The 22852-nt window shown below is 40.4% G+C and overlaps 1 protein-coding gene across 3 annotated transcripts in view; it reads right to left on the reverse strand.

Moving 5' to 3' along the window:
* Nucleotides 1-22852, reverse strand: part of LOC133619723 (uncharacterized) — a 121028-nt gene that overhangs the window by 11943 nt on the left and 86233 nt on the right. The window contains exons 4-9 of one of the 3 annotated variants that reach the window (XM_061980974.1): nucleotides 19155-19209; nucleotides 18970-19057; nucleotides 18448-18833; nucleotides 12926-13078; nucleotides 10170-10331; nucleotides 5348-5482 (exon numbers count right to left, since the gene is read on the reverse strand). In XM_061980974.1, coding sequence (XP_061836958.1) covers nucleotides 5348-5482; nucleotides 10170-10331; nucleotides 12926-13078; nucleotides 18448-18833; nucleotides 18970-19057; nucleotides 19155-19209 — 979 coding nt within the window. Of the gene's footprint in view, nucleotides 1-5347; nucleotides 5483-10169; nucleotides 10332-12925; nucleotides 13079-18447; nucleotides 18834-18969; nucleotides 19061-19154; nucleotides 19210-22852 lie in introns of all 3 variants that reach the window. The other 2 variants (XM_061980967.1, XM_061980982.1) reach the window with 2 other exon arrangements.

Genomic DNA, 22852 nt, shown 5'->3' on the forward strand with positions numbered 1-22852 from the left:
CCCTGAGATCGGTAGGTTGTGAATTCAAACCCCGGCCGAATCATACCAAAGACTATAAAAAATGGGACTCATTACCTCCCTGCTTGGCACTCAGCATCAAGGGTTGGAATTGGGGGTTAAATCACCAAAAATGATTCCCGGGCGCAGCACCACTGCTGCCCACTGCTCCCCTCACCTCCCAGGGGGTGAACAAGGGGATGGATCAAATGCAGAGGACACATTTCACCACACCTGGTGTGTGTGTGACAATCATTGGTACTTTAACTTTAACTTACTCTGCGTCGGAACATAGCCCTGTTCGCAGTAAGCTTCACGTCTCTGACTTCCCACCAGTATTTTCTCCCTTAGCTTGTTTCCTCGAGTCCCCTTCTGATCTTCTTCGTCTCCCATTTCTTCCACAGTCCCGTGCCTCAGCTTCTGCTGCCTTTTCCCCTGGACCCAGATTGCCCTCCTGATCCACCGACACACTGCCTGGACTTTGGACGCCCTCTCCTGCACCATGACCCCGTTTGGACCCCAGACTCTCTCTTTCCTCTGGATTTGGACGCCCTCATTCAACACGCTTGACAACACCCCTTACGGTGAAGTGAAGTGAAGTGAATTACATTTATATAGCGCTTTTTCTCAAGTGACTCAAAGCGCTTTACATAGTGAAACCCAATATCCAAGTTACATTTAAACCAGTGTGGGTGGCACTGGGAGCAGGTGGGTAAAGTGTCTTGCCCAAGGACACAACGGCAGTGACTAGGATGGCGGAAGCGGGGATCGAACCTGCAACCCTCAAGTTGCTGGCACGGCCGCTCTACCAACCGAGCTATACCGCCCCTGTATCTTCATATGTTAATTCCAGCACATAGTTCACATTCAAACACATAGTAGCATACACACCCTCCGTAATCATCCATCTCTCAATAAATATATATTGAGTTGTACTTCCGCTGTTGTGCCGTCTCCTTCCCCCGTCTAAGAAATAACAGGTCCAACAATACAACTACAGCAGGGGTATCAAACGTACGGCCCGTGGGCCGGCGCAGGCCTCGCGAACAGGTTTTATGCGGCCCGTGAGATGAGTTTGCTAAGTATAAAATTGAGCTGAAATTGTATAATGAAATCAACTGCTGATCTAAATGTGTCCACTGGATGTCGCGATAACAACTCTTGCCAAGCAAGAGGTACGGAGTAAAGCGCATATAGCTGTAGTAACGCGTGGCTGTGGCTCCTCCCCTCAAAACAAATGAAACGTAAAACCTGCAGTTTTAGGTCTTCTGCTTCGAACGCAATGTTCTTTGGCACCCTCATTGCCCTTAAATGTCTGTCATCTTCAACAGTTTCTACCTCCGTGTGTGTAGTTTGTTGAGTTAGCACAGGTTTAATACCTGGACATGATAAATGAGGTATTTGACATCTAGAAGTTTGTTATTTATTTTGTTCAATCCCAGATAGGCCGTGACTTCATGTTTATTGGCTTTGTAGATACACTGAGACGAAGTCTGAGTTCATTAATTTTTTTCCCTCAGAATTTGAAGTATTTTGTCAAAAGGATTATTTGTGATTTGTACAATTTCAGAATGTGCTTGTTCTAATTTTGGCCAAAGTCAAACAAAGAAAACAATCTGAATGTGTCTTTATGTTTTAATGATCATGCCATGATTTTACCAGTCCGGCCCACCTGGGAATAGATTTTCCTCCATGTGGCCCCTGAGCTAAAATGAGTTTGACACCTCTGAACTACAGTACGGATGTAACGATAAACGGTAATAATTAGAGATGTCCGATAATATCGGCCTGCCGATATTATCGGCCGATAAATGCTTTAGAATGTAATATCGGAAATTTTTATTTATTTTTTTATTTTTATCAAATCAACATAAAAAACACAAGATACACTTACAATTAGTGCACCAACCCAAAAAAAACTCCCATTTACACTCATTCACACTCATTAACACAAAAAGGATGTTTCTTTCTGTTATTAATATTCTGGTTCCTACATGATGTATCAATATATATCAATACAGTCTGCAAGGGATACAGTCCGTAAGCACACATGATTGTGCGTGCTGCTGGTCCACTAATAGTACTAACCTTTAACAGTTAATTTTACTCATTTTCATTAATTACTAGTTTCTATGTAACTGTTTTTATATTGTTTTACTTTCTTTTTTATTCAAGAAAATGTCCATCCATCCATCTTCTTCCGCTTATCCGAGGTCGGGTCGCGGGGGCAGCAGCCTAAGCAGGGAAGCCCAGACTTCCCTCTCCCCAGCCACTTCGTCCCGCTCTTCCCGGGGGATCCCGAGGCGTTCCCAGGCCAGCCGGGAGACATAGTCTTCCCAACGGTTGATATCGGTATCGGTAATTAAGGGTTTGGTCAATATCGGAATATCGGATATCGGCAAAAAGCCATTATCGGACATCCCTAGTAATAATGATAACCGCGGTGAAAGTAAATTGAATCATCGAAAAACCGTGATTTCCAACTCGGAACATTGAAATTACGACAAAATGGAACAGGCAAAAATTATCAGCCAGGAGCGATCGGCTTTTGTAATACTTTTTCATAGAAATTGGCCGATAGTGATTGGTGGCTGATCAAATGGCGTACCTCCACTGATAACATACATTATTGATCTTTCTTTATCTTTGCCATGGATTTGTTTTAAAACAAAACATGCATCAAATACAATTTAAGTTTGATTTAAAAAGTTTGAAAATTGTTTGACATTAATAGAATAATTCATCTAAACAGAACTAAGCAACACACACACACACACACGCACGCACACACACACACACACACACACACACACACACACACACACACACACACACACACACACACACACACACACACACACACACACACACACACACACACACACACACACACACACACACACACACACACACACACACCAGTGACGTGCAGTCACTGGAGGCAGGTGAGGCGGGGCCTCACCTGCCATCATGGAAAGAAAAAAAATGTAAAAAGACAAAAAATGTATTAAATTGTTATATGTATCCAGTGATTATACTATAACGTTATTTTCCATTTAACTTCACCAGTTTTAGATTATTTTTATTCAAAATCGCTGAATTTTCACATTTGCCGTTCAAATACTGAGAAGAGATGGTGCGGTGATCAGCAGCCAGTTGAGGCACGTCACTCAGTTGTGCCTCAACATGGATTGCGGACTCGGCTAACTGCTGGCCTGCTGTGCAGTGAGACCGTATTGCTATATGAATTATATTATACATTTCCATAGTTTAGTTAGCTGAGGTATATAATGTACAGTGTATTTTGTCAACAACTGTATGTGTGTAACGTATTTCTTGTGCTGAGCAATCACAAAACTGCTGCGAAGACGCACTGTGTGAGGCTCGCAGTAATCCCGCCTCCTGGTGCCGGTTAATGCACCCCCGCGCAGAATTCACCCCCCCGACGGGAGCGCCACACCAACCAAAGCCCACACCCAAACCCTTCACGTGCAAGACCGAATCCACCCAAAAAAAGTCACTTAACAAGAAGCCAAATAGTGCAAAAACAACAATGCTCGCTCCGGAGGAGCAGTGAACGACTGCAGGGACACAACATTAAGTACACCTGCAGACTGCAGCACGGATATCATATTTCATTCATTCACAACTCCTCCAACACGAACACCACTGTTCCCGCACCTATAAGTAAAGGTAAAACCATAATAACGTTTTTTTTATTAAATGTGCTTTTTTGTGTGCTACAGTTTGTATGTGTAAAGTTAAAGTTAAGTTAAAGTACCAATGATTGTCACACACACACTAGATGTGGTGAAATTTGTTCTCTGCATTTGACCCATCCCCTTGATCACCCCCTGGGAGGTGAGGGGAGCAGTGGGCAGCAGCGGCACCGCGCCCGGGAATAATTTTTGGTGATTTAACCCCCAATTCCAACCCTTGGATGCTGAGTGCCAAGCAGGGAAGAATGCTGGTATGAGCTTTTAAACATAACCCGTTAACTGCTGCCAATCAAATGGTAAATAAGATACTCTTTAGGGTTCATATGTTTGTAATACTGACTGTGATGAAGTCAGTGCCTCACCAGCCATGAACCTCACCGCACGTCACTGACACACACACACACACACACACACACACACACACACACACACACACACACACACACACACACACACACACACACACACACACACACACACACACACACACACACAGGCCCTTAGTCTCTTATGACCATTTTGGATGAGCAGACACCAAGGCTTTAAGCACATACACAAAATGTGCACCGTGCCGTACGTGTCTGTGAGGATGCATGAACGCTCTGAGCGCGCGCAGTTTGCAACGCTGCACAGCAGAGGAAGGAAGTCACAAGACGATGGGGATTTTTTAGAACTGGCTACAGCTGTACTCTGTCTTTTCGCCCTCCCTGTTTGTTTCTGTAAAGTCTCTCCTGCAGTGGAGCAGCTATACTGCAAAAAGGGGGCATGCAGCAGTGAAAAAGTGAGGGAAAGAAATCAAAACAGACGACAAAAAGGGGATACGCGGCATGCAGTCAAGGCCAGTGGCTGTGTAAGCAACGGTCGCCTGAGGTCGGCAGATGTGTTTGTCTTTATTGCAACTTCTTCTCCGCCAAGGCTTGCATTTTAACTTATGCAGCCGTAGAAAATGCCGCCGGGCTCGATACATTTAAAAAAAAATTGATTTAGAGCCCTCCGCCCCCACACTCCACAGCTACCCTGCATGACAGTTACCCAATTGCTTGTAGCTCTCAGCATGTTGCACAAGCGTCAAGCAAAGAAAGAAGGGATTGAGAGTGGATTAATGGGGGAGGAGCTGCTGCATGTGGAAGCAGATGTGGTCGGATATGTGACATTGAGAAATGATTGGACGGTGCAGACTTCCTCCTCTCACTACCAGACGTCTTCTCCATATATAATTATAAAGAATAGGTTGGAAAGGCAGTCCCCCGCCCGACTTTCAAAGGAATGATGTCACAATAAAAGAGTGAAAGTGAGAAAAAATGCCCATTGACGAAGTATTTGGCAGCAGGTGACGCTTATGTTGGATCCGTCTGGCGAGTTGTGCGTTGGAGACTGATAGCTCAGGGGGGTTGGGAGATTGCGGTCATGGTTCAGGCAGCAGGGGGTGGGGCTGCGGGAGGCATGTAACCTAACCTCTGGCTGCAGGCAGAATATGACAGGCGGGTCACAGGGCAGCAGTGTTATGACGGCATGCCCAATCACAGGGGCGCCCCCATTTATAAACACAAACCAGAGAACTGTCTGTATTCATTCTGCTTCCCTGTGGAGCTGAAGCTCCCCTAAACAAAGTTCCATCAAAGATTCACTACCTCTTTTGCAGTCGGGGGCAACGGGTGACCCTGTCCGTTCTCTATGTGGTGTGGGGGCGGGTGCAAGGTGATGATCTCGTCCTCCTCCGGTGGCTTCCAGATATACTGCTCGCCATTGCCCATGAACACTGGCTCCTGGCGGACATGAAGCAAATGATGAGTTCAGGCAAGTATCGCAGGAAAGTACAGTAAATCACAAACATAAACAATGTGTCGGTATTTTTTTCGTGATTGATTCAGTCATTAAATTAATCTAATGGATAAATTGTCATCTGTAAAATGGTCCCCGATGTACGCTTCTCGATTAACAACAAAAACCTCCAAACTAATAGAGACGTGAAGCAGATCCTCTACTTACAGACGTGGTCAAAAGTTTACATACACTTGTAAAGAACATCATGTCATGGCTGTCTTGAGTTTCCAATCATTTCTACAACTCGTATTTTTTTTTGATTGGAGCACATACTTGTTGGTCACAACAAACATTCATGAAGTTTGGTTCTTTTATGAATTTATTATGGGTCTACTGAAAAGGTGACCAAATCTGCTGAGTCAAAAGTATACATACAGCAATGTTAATATTTGGTTACATGTCCCTTGGCAAGTTTCACTGCAATAAGGCGCTTTTGGTAGCCATCCACAAGCTTCTGGTTGAATTTTTGACATGGACTTGTTTCTTCAGCATTGTCCACACGTTTAAGTCAGGACTTTGGGAAGGTCATTCTAAAACCTTCATTCTAGCCTGATTTAGCCATTCCTTTACCACTTTTGACATGTGTTTGGGGTCATTGTCTTGTTGGAAAACCCAACTGCACCCAAGACCCAACCTCCGGGCTGATGATTTTAGGTTGTCCTGAAGAATTTGGAGGTAATCCTCCTTTTTCATTGTCCCATTTAAAGCACCAATTCCATTGGCAGCAAAACAGGCCAAGAGTATAATACTACCACCACCATGTTTGACGGTAGGTATGGTGTTCCTGGGATTAAAGGCTTCATCTTTTCTCCTCCAAACATATTGCTGGGTATTGTGGCCAAACAGCTCAATCGTTGTTTCATCCGACCACAGAACTTTCCTCCAGAAGGTTTTATCTTTGTCAATGTGATGTCAGATGAAACAAAAAATGAGCTGTTTGGCCACAATACCCAGCAATATGTTTGGAGAAAACCAACAAATTGATCTGAACTGCACCAATTTTGTCAAGAAGAGTGGTCAAAAATTCAAGCAGAAGCTTGCCAGAAGCTTGTGGATGGCTACCGAAAGCGCCTTATTGCAGTGAAACTTGCCAAGGGACATGTAACCAAATATTAACATTGCTGTATGTATACTTTTGACCCAGCAGATTTGCTCACATTTTCAGTAGACCCATAATAAATTTATAAAAGAACCAAACTTCATGAATGTTTTTTGTGACCAACAAGTATGTGCTCCAATCACTCTATCACAAAAAAATAAGAGTTGTAGAAATTATTGGAAGCTCAAGACAGCCATGACATGTTCTTTACAAGTGTATGTAAACTTTTGATCGCGACTGTATATGTCTTCTATAACATTTTGATTTAAGGTAAACTGGTGTTAAAAGTACCTTGTTATTGATAATTAAGATAAAGATTAAGATAATTAAATAATGCTGCTAATTGCTCACTGGGAACTAGCACGCTAATCACTAGCTCACAACAAGTGCCCTAATCGTTAGCTGAAAATGAGTGCCCTATTAGTTAGCTGGCAACTACCGCCTTACTCGTTAGGTGGCAACTAGCGCTGCTCATCACTAGCTGACAGCTGGTGCCCTAATCATTAGCTGGCCACTTGCACCGTTAATTACTAGCTGGCAATTGCCGCGTTAATTGCTAGCTATCTTTTTTGGGAATTTTGCCTAATCGTTCACAATTATTATGAAAGACATGACGACAAGGCCTTTTTTTTGATGCATTCCAAATATCAAAAAAATTTGATTAAAAGTCCACTTACAATTGAGCCTATGGGAGCCGCTCTATTCCGCCTTTAAAGCCCTTGAAAAACACCTCAATTAAAGTTTCACATACATGTAATGTCGTAACAGGCACTTTAAAAAATGCATCACAACGTTCACTTTTTAATTTTTAACAAGTTATTATTATTATAACTGATTATTATTCACTGCAGAATTTATGACAGCCAACAAACATAATAAATATCACTTACTGTACAATGTCTGCTATGTTGTTATATTCTTGTTTAGATGAAGAATGACTCATAATCCTCGCGAAGAAAAGGTGGGTGGAACCAAGCGTCTTTTTGTGTCGTTCTCGCCATTTCCAATTCTAAATTGGCTGTCAAAGTGTACTAACTTGTCGTAATACAAAAGGCATGATTTATGATCTAGAATAAACTTTCACAACCAAGGAAGCGAGGAAGCAGCTCACTACTCGATGTAAACATTTGCACACAAACTTGTGATTACGGCGCCGTAATAAATTGTTAGTCTGTGTTAGCACTTATAATAACAATATCACTAATACTTAGTTAATGTTCAAGTCATGAAATGTAAATGGAGTATTGTTGGTGCTTTTTGGATGGTTATCTATTGGGTTTTAAGGGCGGAATAGAGGACCTCCCATTGGCTCCGCTGTAAGAAGACTTTTATTTACGAGTTAGAATGCGCTAAAAATACATCCGTCGTTATGTCTTTCATAATGATTGTGAATTGCAGTTTCCTTTTAAATGCTAACAATATTATGATAATATAATTATGTATTTATGATTTTGTTTTAAGCCTGCCAGTACCGTGAGTAAGGTGACCATTTCACTGGCAGTTTTAAACTACACTACACTACAGTATGTTGGATCAATGTTAATGTGGATTTAAAGACATTTAAATTTGTGAAAAATTGCAAAGGGAATTTATAAACATTTTACAACCCCTCATGGTCCCACTGTTGAAGACCTCTGATATTGATCATGATCTGATGATTTAGCAAAACATAAATCAAGGTTAAGGTTATTCTAACTCAATTTAAATATGTATTTAAATTTAAGATTGATTGCTCAAACGATAGCTTAGACATGACTTGTTGAAGCAGTGAGAACCCTTTCCAAAAGAGCTTGATGCAAATATCATAAAAAGAGTCATTCCTACATTAGCATACGGACAATAAGGAACATTTGAGGTAAAGTAAAATGTGTCAAAAGGAAAAGATTACATTTAAAAAAATGTTTTTGTCATATTTTCACAGCTTTGTTACAAATCTAAATTTTACTGCACTGTTAAAATAACATGGATAACCAAGCAATACACATTTACTGGTTTAGCTTGCTACCAATGCAGGTGGAACCAGTTACAAACCAATTAGAAAGTGTGCACTGGTGTGTGGACATGCGACTGAGCGCGATTAAAATTTTATACACTCCTCCTGTTGCAAGGCACGTAATCAGAGCCAGAATAAAAATAGCTTCAAGATGTGAACATTATTTATCAGGCAGCTGGCTACCTGTGCCATTTCTAGACAGACTTGCTGATAGACGCAGTGGGAATGAATACACACACGCACACACGCACGCACACACGCACACACACGCACACGCAGATGAGCTCGCCAGGTTCTTACATAATCTATCTTTTCAGTCTTTGTAAACTACACTCATCGCAAAGGCATGAGACAGAGGATACACATCTGCAAGCACACAGGCGCATGCACACACACACACACACGCACACACACGCGCACACATTCTTGTATTTTGTTACCTTATTGTGACCTCTGAAAAATGCCTACCTCTTTAGGACCACCCTTGCTAGATTTTTAAAGATTTGTATTTACAACATTAATAATTTATGCAAATATAAAAAAGGTAAGCTTTTAGTAATTTTTTAGTTTTTGTTTGTTTGTTTGTAATTGTTTTTTAATCTTCATTATTTACTTCAAGTTATTACAGCATGTCTCTATATAATTTTTTTAAATTAATTTTGGCCAAAGGGGCACATTTTAAATTTCTTACACACACACTTGTTATTTCATACGTTAGCCAGAGGGGGAGCACTTAAAATTTTTTACACACACTTGTTATTTCATATGTTGACCAGAGGGGGAGCACTTTTAAAACCGACACAAAGTAAATTGGAAAAATCCCTCCTTTTTGTGACCGCCCTAATTTTGATAGATTTCACCACCAGGGGTGCAAATGAGACATTCTCTATTAGATGCAATGGTTTTCCGTATTGGGAACATGATTTTGCTCCTAACTTGTTTACCGGTCATCATATGGAAGGTACTTTTCCTTGTTGATGTCTCAAGAAGGGTAGAAATACACACACACAAACACACACACACACACACACACACACACACACACACACACACACACACACACACACACACACACACACACACACACACACACACACACACACACACACACACACAGACACACACACACACACGCACACAAATTCAAAAATATGTAGACAGACTGTATCCTTGATTTAAGGCGCACATTAAAGGTACATGCACTTTCATAACACACATGAAAAGCATAAGGTAATACACAAACAACTAAAAAAGAACACTAAAAGCACAGGCAAGGCGAAATGATGGCCATCTGACCATCCTTTCATTTCAGAAGTGTCATACTAACAATAGACTCACTGTTTAACAAGTTATGAAACAATTGGATTACTATAAACAGATGATATGAAGGCTTTCGGGGGGAAACAAGATGCCAAGTCTCAAAGCTGCACCCAACAGAGAGCTGTTGGTTTGTAGACAGTGCCCTCTAGTGTTTACGCCACAGTGGAAGGGGACAAGCTGAATGCTGCAGTGTTTTGGTAAATCTTTCGAATGTTACCTTTGGGAAGGAGGGCAGGTGAAACGGCTCCGGGGTCTTGCGTGGACCCTCCTGACAGCGATGTAGTTGCGGAGGAGCTGCCGAGGGTGAATCGCTCACGCTGGATTGGCTGTCTGACTGACTGTCGGCCCCGTTATTTTCCTTCCTGTTTGTCTTGTCAACCTTGAGGTCACCAGTGAACACACCATGGACACAGTTCAAGAATACCAGCACCGAAATATACATAAAGCTGTATTTTTGGACTCCTGTGGGCCAGGGGAGTATTTTTAATATTCTGATGACAGATGGTGAGCTGTATTTTGACAAGAACAAAAACCTATCTGAAGCTAGTTGACATTTGTTTTTTTCCCCCAACTTATTTTAAATGCATCTTGTGCAATGAGGTGGTTCTTTCAGACTAAATATTATTCACTTTTTGAAAGACAACACATCCCCACCGAATAATCCAAAAATGGTGTGCTCAGATTCTATAATAAAAATTTGCTGCAGTGTTGCTTTCACAAAACCCAAAACCAGTGAAGTTGGCACGTTGTGTAATTTGTAAATAAAACAGAATACAATGTTTTGCAAATCCTTTTCAACTTGTATTCAATTGAATAGACTGCAAAGACAAGATATTTAATGTTCGAACTGAGAAACTTCTTTTTTTTTTTTTGCAAATAATCATTATCTTAGAATTTAATGGCAGCAACACATTGCAAAAAAGTTGGCACAGGGGTATTTTTACCACTGTGTTACATGGCCCTTCCTTTAAACAACTCTCAGTAAACATTTGGGAACTGAGGAGACCAATTTTTGAAGCTTTTCAGGTGGAATTCTTTTCGATTCTTGCTTGATATACAACTTAAGTTGTTCAACAGTCCGGGGTCACCGTTGTGGTATTTTAGGCTTCATAATGCACCACACATTTTCAATGGGAGACAGGTCTGGACTACAGGCAGGCCAGTCTAGTACCTGCACTCTTTTACTATGAAGCCACACTGTTGTAACACGTGGCTTGGCATTGTCTTGCTGAAATAAGCAGGGGCGTCCATGATAACGTTGCTTGGATGGCAACATATGTTGCTCCAAAACCTGTATGTACCTTTCAGCATTAATGGCGCCTTCACAGATGTGTAAGTTACCCATGTCTTGGGCACTAATACACCCCCATACCATCACAGATGATGGATTTTGAACTTGGCGCCTAGAACAATCCGGATGGTTCTTTTCCTCTTTGTTCCGGAGGACACAACCTCCACAGTTTCCAAAAACAAATTGAAACGTGCACTCGTCAGACCACAGAACACTTTTCCACTTTGCATCAGTCCATCTTAGATGAGCTCAGGCCCAGCAAAGCCGGCGGCGTTTCTGGGTGTTGTTGATAAATGGCTTTAACTTTGCATAACTGTAGTTACTGACAGTGGTCTTCTGAAGTGTTCCTGAGCCCATGTGGTGATATCCTTTACACCTGATGTCGCTTTTTGATGCAGTACCGCCTGAGGGATCGAAGGTCTGATATATCATTGCTTACGTGCAGTGATTTCTCCAGATTCTCTGAACAATTTGATGATATTACGGACAGTAGAAGGTGAAATCCCTAAATTCCTTATAATAGCTCGTTGAGAAATGTTGTTCTTAAACTGTTGGACAATTTGCTCACGCATTTGTAGACAAAGTGGTGACCCTCGCCCCATCCTTGTCTGTGAATGACTGAGCATTTCATGGAAGATGCTTTTATACCCAATCATGGCACCCACTTGTTCCCAATTAGCCTGTTCACCTGTGGGATGTTTCAAATAAGTGTTTGATGAGCATTCCTCAACTTTCTCAATCTTTTTTGACACTTGTGCCAGCTTTTTTGAAACATGTTGCAGGCATCAAATACCAAATGAGCTAATATTTGCAAAGAATAACAGCGTTTTCCAGTTCGAACGTTAAGTATCTTGTCTTTGCAGTCTATTCAATTGAATATAGGTTGAAAAGGATTTGCAAATCATTGTATTCTGTTTTTATTTACGATTTATACAACGTGCCAACTTCACTGCTTTTGGGGTTTGTACATTAGGCTTTAATCTACGAGTTAAAGAAGAAAAGTACCTTAATTTAAGAGTGTTTTAATATAAGAGCTGTCTCTTGGCTAATTGGTATGTTTTAAGTTGCAAGTAAATATTTTACTTACAATCATCCCTGCTATTAGTTGGCATAGCGAATGTCGTAGTGAACCCTGTACGATCCTACCAAAACATCTGGTCTTGCTCGCTAGCATTAGCTCCTTGCTAAAAGATCGACATAACTTTGTTTTTCAGCCATGGGAAGGAAGAAAGTGAGCGTGAAGGACAGTGGATGATACTGCACTGCAGGTCTGCACTAGAACTGAAGCAGAATGCATCGAACGCTAGCCAATAATGTTAAAATAATGTATCCATGAAAATAGGGTGTGTTTGAGGGAAAAGCAGCTGGAAGGAGATAGCGTAGAAAAACCACTCTTCAAGGTAAATGCTACATTACTTCCGAAACTACTGTAGTTGTTTGTAGAACATTATATTGCATTGTTGTTGTACAATATTTAATATATACATGTTTTTATTTTCAAAAAGACATATTACATATTAAAATCATGCTGTTTTTCGGGGGCCTATTAAGTTGAATTTCATGTCAATGGGAGATGTTGATTTGATGTACTAGTGTATTCAACTAAGAGTTCCATCAACAAACCAACTCAGCTCGTAAGGTAAAGTACTGCTGTAAAATAAACCACAAGCAAGATTATTTACCTTTCTGAACTTCCGTATTGAGGCATAGTCTGCTGCGTTTGGTTCTTGGATGGCCAAAAAGTTGACAGAGGTCAGGGGGGACCTGTTAACCCCACTTCCCCCGTTACTTCGCCCAGCCGTCGCATTAATAATGGCGCCATTCCCTCTGCCACCCTGTGAGGAAAAGATTAATATTACAATTTGACAGTCTTTTAATAAAAAGACCACGGAACTGCACAAACAAAGAAACTACGGTTAAGATAGTTGTATAAAATTGCAGCCATAATGCCGTAAACATCTTTAAATCTGCAGTGCAATAAAAAGTCCTCCTTGAGGAGTAGTTAATGAATGTGTATTATTGGATGAAGGAGACATGTTCGTAGTGTGTCTATCATAAAACTATATTATTACAGCACTGGTAAGTATGGTCAGTAAGCCTTTAATGGACCAGAAAATGTTATGACTTTTAAGAGTTAATAATATAAACATCAATAATGACAAGACAGTAGCTTGTGTTTTTGTTGTGTTTTCCAGGCAACTTCAACCCTAAACTAACACCCTCCCCGGATTGTTAATAATCAAATGTAAACAATCAAATGTAGATACTTTTCTTATGCCTTCTGATCTCTCTCTCTCTCTCTCTATGTCCATTACTTGCTGTACATATCCTACCAAGTCAGACCTACACTGTTTCAATATCCATTTCTCTGTTCTCAATTGTTGATGACTGATGATAACAACCAAACTTAACCCCCCCCCTCCACACCCCGAATTGTAAATAATGTAAATAATTCAATGTATACACCCTGATGATTATCTTGTGTGATGACTGTATTATGATGATAGTATATATGATAGTATACAGGTAAAAGCCAGTAAATTAGAATATTTTGAAAAACTTGATTTATTTCAGTAATTGCATTCAAAAGGTGTAACTTGTACATTATATTTATTCATTGCACACAGACTGATGCATTCAAATGTTTATTTCATTTAATTTTGATGATTTGAAGTGGCAACAAATGAAAATCCAAAATTCCGTGTGTCACAAAATTAGAATATTACTTAAGGCTAATACAAAAAAGGGATTTTTAGAAATGTTGGCCAACTGAAAAGTATGAAAATGAAAAATATGAGCATGTACAATACTCAATACTTGGTTGGAGCTCCTTTTGCCTCAATTACTGCGTTAATGCGGCGTGGCATGGAGTCGATGAGTTTCTGGCACTGCTCAGGTGTTATGAGAGCCCAGGTTGCTCTGATAGTGGCCTTCAACTCTTCTGCGTTTTTGGGTCTGGCATTCTGCATCTTCCTTTTCACAATACCCCACAGATTTTCTATGGGGCTAAGGTCAGGGGAGTTGGCGGGCCAATTTAGAACAGAAATACCATGGTCCGTAAACCAGGCACGGGTAGATTTTGCGCTGTGTGCAGGCGCCAAGTCCTGTTGGAACTTGAAATCTCCATCTCCATAGAGCAGGTCAGCAGCAGGAAGCATGAAGTGCTCTAAAACTTGCTGGTAGACGGCTGCGTTGACCCTGGATCTCAGGAAACAGAGTGGACCGACACCAGCAGATGACATGGCACCCCAAACCATCACCCAACCATGCAAATTGTGCATTTCCTTTGGAAATCGAGGTCCCAGAGTCTGGAGGAAGACAGGAGAGGCACAGGATCCACGTTCCCTGAAGTCTAGTGTAAAGTTTCCACCATCAGTGATGGTTTGGGGTGCCATGTCATCTGCTGGTGTCGGTCCACTCTGTTTCCTGAGATCCAGGGTCAACGCAGCCGTCTACCAGCAAGTTTTAGAGCACTTCATGCTTCCTGCTGCTGACCTGCTCTATGGAGATGGAGATTTCAAGTTCCAACAGGACTTGGCGCCTGCACACAGCGCAAAATCTACCCGTGCCTGGTTTACGGACCATGGTATTTCTGTTCTAAATTGGCCCGCCAACTCCCCTGACCTTAGCCCCATAGAAAATCTGTGGGGTATTGTGAAAAGGAAGATGCAGAATGCCAGACCCAAAAACGCAGAAGAGTTGAAGGCCACTATCAGAGCAACCTGGGCTCTCATAACACCTGAGCAGTGCCAGAAACTCATCGACTCCATGCCACGCCGCATTAACGCAGTAATTGAGGCAAAAGGAGCTCCAACCAAGTATTGAGTATTGTACATGCTCATATTTTTCATTTTCATACTTTTCAGCTGGCCAACATTTCTAAAAATCCCTTTTTTGTATTAGCCTTAAGTAATATTCTAATTTTGTGACACACGGAATTTTGGATTTTCATTTGTTGCCACTTCAAATCATCAAAATTAAATGAAATAAACATTTGAATTCATCAGTCTGTGTGCAATGAATAAATATAATGTACAAGTTACACCTTTTGAATGCAATTACTGAAATAAATCAAGTTTTTCAAAATATTCTAATTTACTGGCTTTTACCTGTATATCTGTATCATGAAAAGTGGACCCCGATTTAAACAAGTTGAAAAACTTATTCGGGTGTTACCATTTAGTGGTCAATTGTACGAAATATGTACTTCACTGTGCAACCTACTAATAAAAGTCTCAATCAATCAATCGATCAATCCAACATTTAACATTTGAATGTACACCTTCTTGGCATAGAAAATAAAAGCCAGAACAAATAAAATAAAAACTATCTGTCCCAATTTGGTCCTTGGGCCCTTTTATCTATCCCATCTGTTGTTCGGATACGCCCATGAGGAAAGGGGCAGAAGATCTGGCACCGTGCATGCAGGGCCCCGGCCCGTATAGGGCAGAGTTAGTACTTGGCTGGTAAACAGACATACTTCTATCAAATCCACATGTGTCAAGAACATATGCAAATGTGTGTTGTGATTTTGTTAATTGTGTTATTTTGCACAAAAAAATAAATAATTGATAAATGAAAACTTCAAAATATTTTAGCGCAAAAGATGTGATTGGAATGGATAGTGGGCATGTTGCGTGTGATCTACTAAGACTGTGTGTACAAATGAAAAGTGGCGCAGACCGCCTTATTTAAATGAGGATTTTGCGTGTAACTATACACTCATTTACTGCACATTCATGTTATCATGTTACTACCTGTAGTGTTTTGCTATGTTTTTAAATATGCAGGAGGCATCTACCACTTTTTATGGACATTTAGAAGCAGTCCTGCAGTGCGTACTGCATATACAATGAAATCACTTTTTTTTTTTGGCGTCGAAGATGTGCTTATTGGAGGTAGGCTGTACTTACACCGCTCAAGAAGCAAAAAAATGCATGCTCAAAATTTATTTTTTTTCATATGAGAAATATTTTAATAATATATATCATTTGTGAAAAAAAATGATACTATAAAAAAATACTAAAGGACATCAAAACACATTAATTTTAATTGTTGTAATCTGCCCCCTAGTCCTCTAGCAGCTATAAAATTATAAAATGATGTTGCTGAATAGACGATATGTCTAATATTTTATCTTTTTGACTGTCCAAAATGTTGACAAACACATAGAACGGAGCACCGCGCAAGCACTGATCCTGCAGCCGTGTGTGAAATTGTCAGTTTGCACGTCCTTCTGACACATGTTAAATAAAATGCAAAATAGTGCTGGCAAAACGGGGGTGAGTGTTGATGAATCACATTGTGCGCGTGCTAAATAATAATATTTGCATCTTCTCCTCCCAGTATTGTGAGCGTTTTGATGATCAGCCTATATTTTGCATATTAATGAAGACAGACGCTAAATGGATTGCACACCTTTTTCTGCTCACTTAACAGACGCAATCCACTTCGCACATGTTTAGTAGATCAGCTTTACATGTGCTATTCAGTTTGCACGTGTTTTAGTACACGCAAACCTTTAGTAATCAGACCCTAAACATTTGTGGAAAAGGCTCGGACGGCTACAATAGAACTTAAATAATACGGTCGTTTCAGAATCACGTCCGTAAATCTGTCACAATGTAAATTAGAACTGATCTCGATGGGCTTTTGAGTGGAAGCGATCGCAATGCTGCTGAACCCAACTGAAACTATTACTAAAGACGTGTTGACTCAATGCTGAATAGAAGTTTGGCAAAACTAAGTATAATTCAATCCATGAGGCAATTCAGTCCATCTAAGTAGAATAAACAAACACCTTTATAGCCCAACAACCACAGTGATGAAGTGACCAGTCGCCATTTATCAAGTGGCCACCTTTAGTGGTTGCGACGCTAAACAACCGCCTATGTCTGTAAAGGAAAAACCTAACCGACCTACCAACTAAAATTAATATTGTCCAATATCAGTAACCTCTGACAAGTTGCTGTTGTGTAGCTGCAAGTGATGTCTAACTCTTATTTGTGTTATCAGATTGCAGACAGTCAGTTTGCACGTCCGTCTGACACGTGTTAAATAAAATGCAAAATAGTGCTGGCAAAACAGTGATGAGTGTTGATGAATCACATTGCGCGTGCTAAATAATAATATTTGCATCTTCTCCTCCCAGTATTGTGAGCGTTTTGATGATCAGCATATATTTTGCATAAACCTGTAAAGGCCTTAGTGGCCACATGCATGGACAGCACTTTTTCGCTCTTATTTCCAAAATTGTGTACACTACTGAATTGGGGTCTTATGCCGACATATGGACACTTATGGTGGTGTCAGAAGAGTAAAACATACAATGGAATTTGGAAAAAAAAGTGTACAAATAAAAATGTGCATGTCACTACACATGAAGTACACGTTTGTGTACTTATGGACTAAGTACATCATAATAAAATATGATTTTTAGTTTTTATTCTAATTAGGGTCCAATAAGCCCAAATAGCAAAGAGAAATAAAAAAAATCATGTAAACCATGGTTGGTTTATTCATTATTTTGTTTTTTTATTAGCTTGTGGAAAAAGTTAATGTTGATATTTACCTCAGAAGGCTGCAAATAGAAAAGAGGCATTCAATTTTTATTTAAATTGTATTTGATATGCCATTAATATTTTTTAATTATTATTATTATTATTTCAAATTCAATTTTGCATCACTATAAAGTTATATAAGCCTTGCTTGTTCAATATTTAATGCAAAACTTGTTTGGGTCCCTATCAAGAAGGTTCATTTGTTCAACCTTGGCCCGTGGCTTTGTTCAGTTTTAAATTTTGGCCCACTCTGTATTTGAGTTTGACACCCCTGATGTAAACAAACAGCTTGGGCCTTAAGAGGTTAATGAAGACAGACGCTAAATGGATTGCACGCCTTATTCTGCTCACTTAACAGACGCAATCCACTTTGCACACGTTTAGTAGATCAGCTTTACATGTGCTGTTAAGTTTGCACGTGTTTTAGTACACACAAACCTTTAGTAAATCAAGCCCTAACTGTTTTAACTGTTAAAATGCATCTAAATTAACAAAATGTTTTTGTTTTTTATGAATTGTTCTCATTTCAACCTTTCTAAAATGAAATAATAATATTAGGGCTATTGTTTTGTACCCTTGGTTACTATTGCGCACTAATGAAATGATACATGTTGACGGGCAGTAAGATGTGTGTATGTACATACATTTCCATTGCCATTGCGGGCTCCGTTGGCCTGAGCAGGCGGGCTTTGGGCAGCCCTGGTGGAGGCTTGGGTGTTAGTTGATGGCGGTGTTGGAGCAATGGGTGCTTTGTCACCTTCCCGAACACTGACGCTCTCATACAGTCCGTCGTCCAGGCCGTGGGTCGGAGTTGGATTATTCCTCAAGCCCACCTCAGTGTAGGTGTGGTCTCTGGTCTCAACTACTCCCCCATCGCCTCCAATGTCCCCTTCTGCCCCTTGGCTGGACCCTTGAGGACTTGTGGGGATCTGTGGAAGCTGGCGCCCTTGGGAGGGTCCCACGTCGGTCTGGGAGCGCCGACTGTGGAGGAGCAGGAGGTCCATGCTGGCTGGGCGGCTCTTACTAACGGCTGTGCAAGAGAGGGGTGGAGGAGAGGGCAGAAGAGTGCAAAGGCTGTAAATCATATAGGAGCTTACCATTCAGTCGTCCATCTGCTGAGCAAGGTTAGCAGTGTAGGATTGTCACAGACATTGTAAAACACTTACAGTTTCCATTGCAGGGAAAGCGATTGATCTCATGCAGCCTGGTATCCGATTTGCTCATGGAGTTCAGTTTAGGATGTCGAAGGGTACCCTGCTGTCACACGCAGAAAATAAATATTAATTGCAGAATAGATTGGATACACAAGCTATCAATAATATATAAAATAAAAAGTGAAAGTATATCTTACCATATTTACAGATGTCCCTTTCTCTCCTGCCGAGGGATGCTTGCTCTTGCTTTTTCTGACAAACATCAAAGTGAGGAAGGTCAACATGGCCCGTTGGACATGGGCGTACATAAACAACCTTCCAGCAGAGAGATAATATCAGTATCATTGTCCAGTCGGGGCAGAAAAGCCCTTGGTTGACAACATGATCCTAGGGGACGAACTGTATATTACAATGCAACATTGTCTCCTTCATGCTAATTCCCTTTATTATTCTACTTTCTCTTGCACAACATCTCACTTTAAAAGAGGGCAACACATTTGCTGTGAATGTTTGGAGGTGACTGTAGCTAAAGGAAACTGTTTATATGGAGAGGAGTCAGTGATGAGATGAAGCAAGCAAACGGCAAAGCACTGTTGTGCAGATGTGAATGTTTAAGCAGGCCCTCTCATCGCAATTCTCTCACCTTTGAGAGCAAGGTGCTATCACAACTTTTTCTATTTTCTCCAAACAGTAGCAAGTACATGTTGTAGAAATTTTTAATCTGCAGTACCAGGTAAAAGTATTTAGACAACTCTGAAAAGGGTGCTTTGTTCCCCTAAATCTTTATTCTTCACCTTACCCCTAGAGGGGGGGGGGGGGGGGGGGGTTACCCACATATGCGGTCCTCTCCAAGGTTTCTCATAGTCATTCACATCGACGTCCCACTGGGGTGAGTTTTTCCTTGCCCTTATGTGGGCTCTGTACCGAGGATGTCGTTGTGGCTTGTGCAGCCCTTTGAGACAATTGTGATTTAGGGCTATATAAATAAACATTGATTGATTGATTGATACTTTAGACCAGTTCTTCTCAAATAGTGGGGCAATGTCAGGGGAGTCGCGTGTGACCCCAGGGAGAGCATGCTTGCTTTATCAGTATCATGCCGTATCATGCTTCAAGCCCCGCTTTGAAATGCTGTGCACTACAAAATGTAATCATTTTGATTAAAAAACAAAACAAAAACAAATCAGAACAAATTGTTGTATTCATTTTTGTTTTGAAGGTAAAGTGTTGTATATATTATGTGCTCCTGAGTTAATGCAGCTGATCAAATTTAATTCATTATTATCAATGAGTCTATAACATTTTATTTTTCAGTATCAAATGGTTCTGTTGCGACGTGGTCGCATGGTGATGCGTGCATCGTTCTACCAGGATGCAGACGGAAACTCTGGAGGCAAGGTACAGGTGAGACAATGATTTATTCTCATAAATCATACAGGATAACAAAACAAGCGTGCCTATAGCACGGGAAGCTAATGGAATAGCTAACAGGAAAAGCTTAGCATGGCAAACAAAAGGCAAAGCTTAGCTCAGGAATCAAGAAGTAATGTGCGTAACTGTTGCATAGAGCAGCCTGTCACAAACTGACATGGCTGCAGTTGTTGTGACCCCAAGATGCAGGAACCAGGAGGACGAGATCAGGTAAGAGGATTTTAATAGGATAAACAGAGAGGAAGCAGTCTTGCATGTAACAGTTCAAACATAAATCAATCCTCGAGCACTGAGGAGCGCGCAAGACAAGCATAAATAGAAACATGCTGATTGGCAGCAGGTGTGGACCGGCTACCAATCAGCAGCAGGTGAGGGGAAAAACACAGCGCTCAGCGGGACAAGCAGGAAGTGGAAACAAAATAAGAGCACTGATAGGAAGTGAATACAAAACAAGGAAACAAACAGAAATGAAGTGACAAATCATCACACAGCCAGACTGAGTGTGGCTAAAAGCAGGAATAATTAGCTCTCAGGAGTCGGTGAGCGCCCCGAACACTAATCAGAGGCAGGTGAAACTAATCAGCACTCATGGTAACCAAAACACACCAACCTGTGCTGAAACAGAACTAAGGTAGTAAAAAACTAAACAAAACATACTCCGGGCAACAGATCATAACAGGTTCAAGTTGGTTAAAAAATGTTTAAGGATTAATTTTAGGCAAATTAAATATTTTCTGTTACAGACTAAAAACAATGTTAATTAAGTTATTATTTTTTGTAAGTTGATCTATATGTATTTCTTTATTATTTTATATTTTTTTAATGCTAATAATAGAATAGAATAGAATAGAATAGAATAGAATAGAAAGTACTTTATTGATCCCTGGGGGAAATTCAAATAAGAATACCATGTTATGCAGAGGTGTACTTATAACAATTTTATAGACACATTACACTATTTATTGTCACGGGGGAGAGTGGGGGGCCTGAAATGTTTTCTCCTTTCCAGGGGGGGGCTTAACAGAAAATAACTGAGAAGCACTGCTTCAGGTTATTTTGGACAATGCAGTAGAGTACAGTACTATGCTTCAAACATGTTTTGTCAAGGCCAAGCATAAAGCAGGTGTGCAAAGGCAGGGTTTTCTGAGGACCCAACAAGTGCTCCTCCTAGTGAAAAAACTCCCACAGAAACACAAGTTTCCCCAGAAAAGTGAACTATGTTATATCTGCCTCTGCATATTCTCCACTTCTACTGTTCACTTACTGCAGCCTCAGTGCATTGCAGACGTTTGTTTGATTACCATTGGGATTTGAATAGTTTTATGTTAAAATAATGCAGGTTTTAGTAGAGTGCATGAAGAGTTTTAAGATTATGCATCCATTTTGATATTGGTTGTGTCAATGTCTCACCAATGTGGATAATGTGTTATTCATTAGGCAGGTGTTGAAGATGAAGTCTACCAAAAATGTGTTCTGCCAAAGGTTAGTGAACTTGAGATCGCTACGGTGAAGATAGTACCAAGATTAGTGGCTGTGTTGTTAGCATTGACAACCTTAACCTGGAAACGGAAGTCCCACTTGGGGAATATTTTAATTGATTGCCACATAATAATATAAAATAAAATATATACTGCACAATGATACATATAAGACATAAATAAAACTTAATTTGACTTTTAATTAAGGCCAAAGACATGTAGAATATGCCCGAAAAAGTGAAATCCACGATGCAATGAAGCAGCGATATTTGGAGCGCAATGTAACGAGGGAAAACTGTAACTAGTAATAGCTAGGTATTGCAGTACTTGTCTCTTTACTTTGTAACACTGTAGGTAAGTTATTATATTAATGAATATAAGGCCATTGTACCCCGAGGGAATAGTGAAGGCCAGGAGAGCTTTGTCTGCTTCACAATAACATTGCACAGGAGCAGGTGAAGGATGACAAAGCCACATAAAAGGAGAGCACCTGCTACTTTGGAAGGTTTAATCATTAAAGGACATCTACTGTACAGTCGAAACAGTGATTCTCAAACTGTGGTACATGTACCACTAGTCAGATTTGTCTATAAAGAGAGTATGGCCAACTCGGTTTCAGACCATCTCCTAAATGATTGGTCAAAAGGCACTCACGTGAATACAGGGCGCCATGTTTGCTTCCATCTTTGAGCTGACCGCAGCTGCATGTATGCATACACTGCATTCCCTCATTCGACATGTCATTTAATTGAACAGTTTTTTTGCAGTGCAAACATGCATATCCATACACAGTTGGTGTAATGTTTTGTTTGTTATTGATATGTTTTATTGATTTTCATGATTACAAATATACAAGCAAGTCAAGAGTCAATTACTTACATGGCAAATGTCAAGTACAGAAATACAGTATACACATTATATGTATTTATATTTAAATATATACATATATTTTATTACATAAATATATACGGTACATACATTTATTT

The sequence above is a fragment of the Nerophis lumbriciformis genome, linkage group LG01, assembly GCF_033978685.3.
Source record: "Nerophis lumbriciformis linkage group LG01, RoL_Nlum_v2.1, whole genome shotgun sequence".
In the NCBI taxonomy this organism is placed as follows: domain Eukaryota; kingdom Metazoa; phylum Chordata; class Actinopteri; order Syngnathiformes; family Syngnathidae; genus Nerophis; species Nerophis lumbriciformis.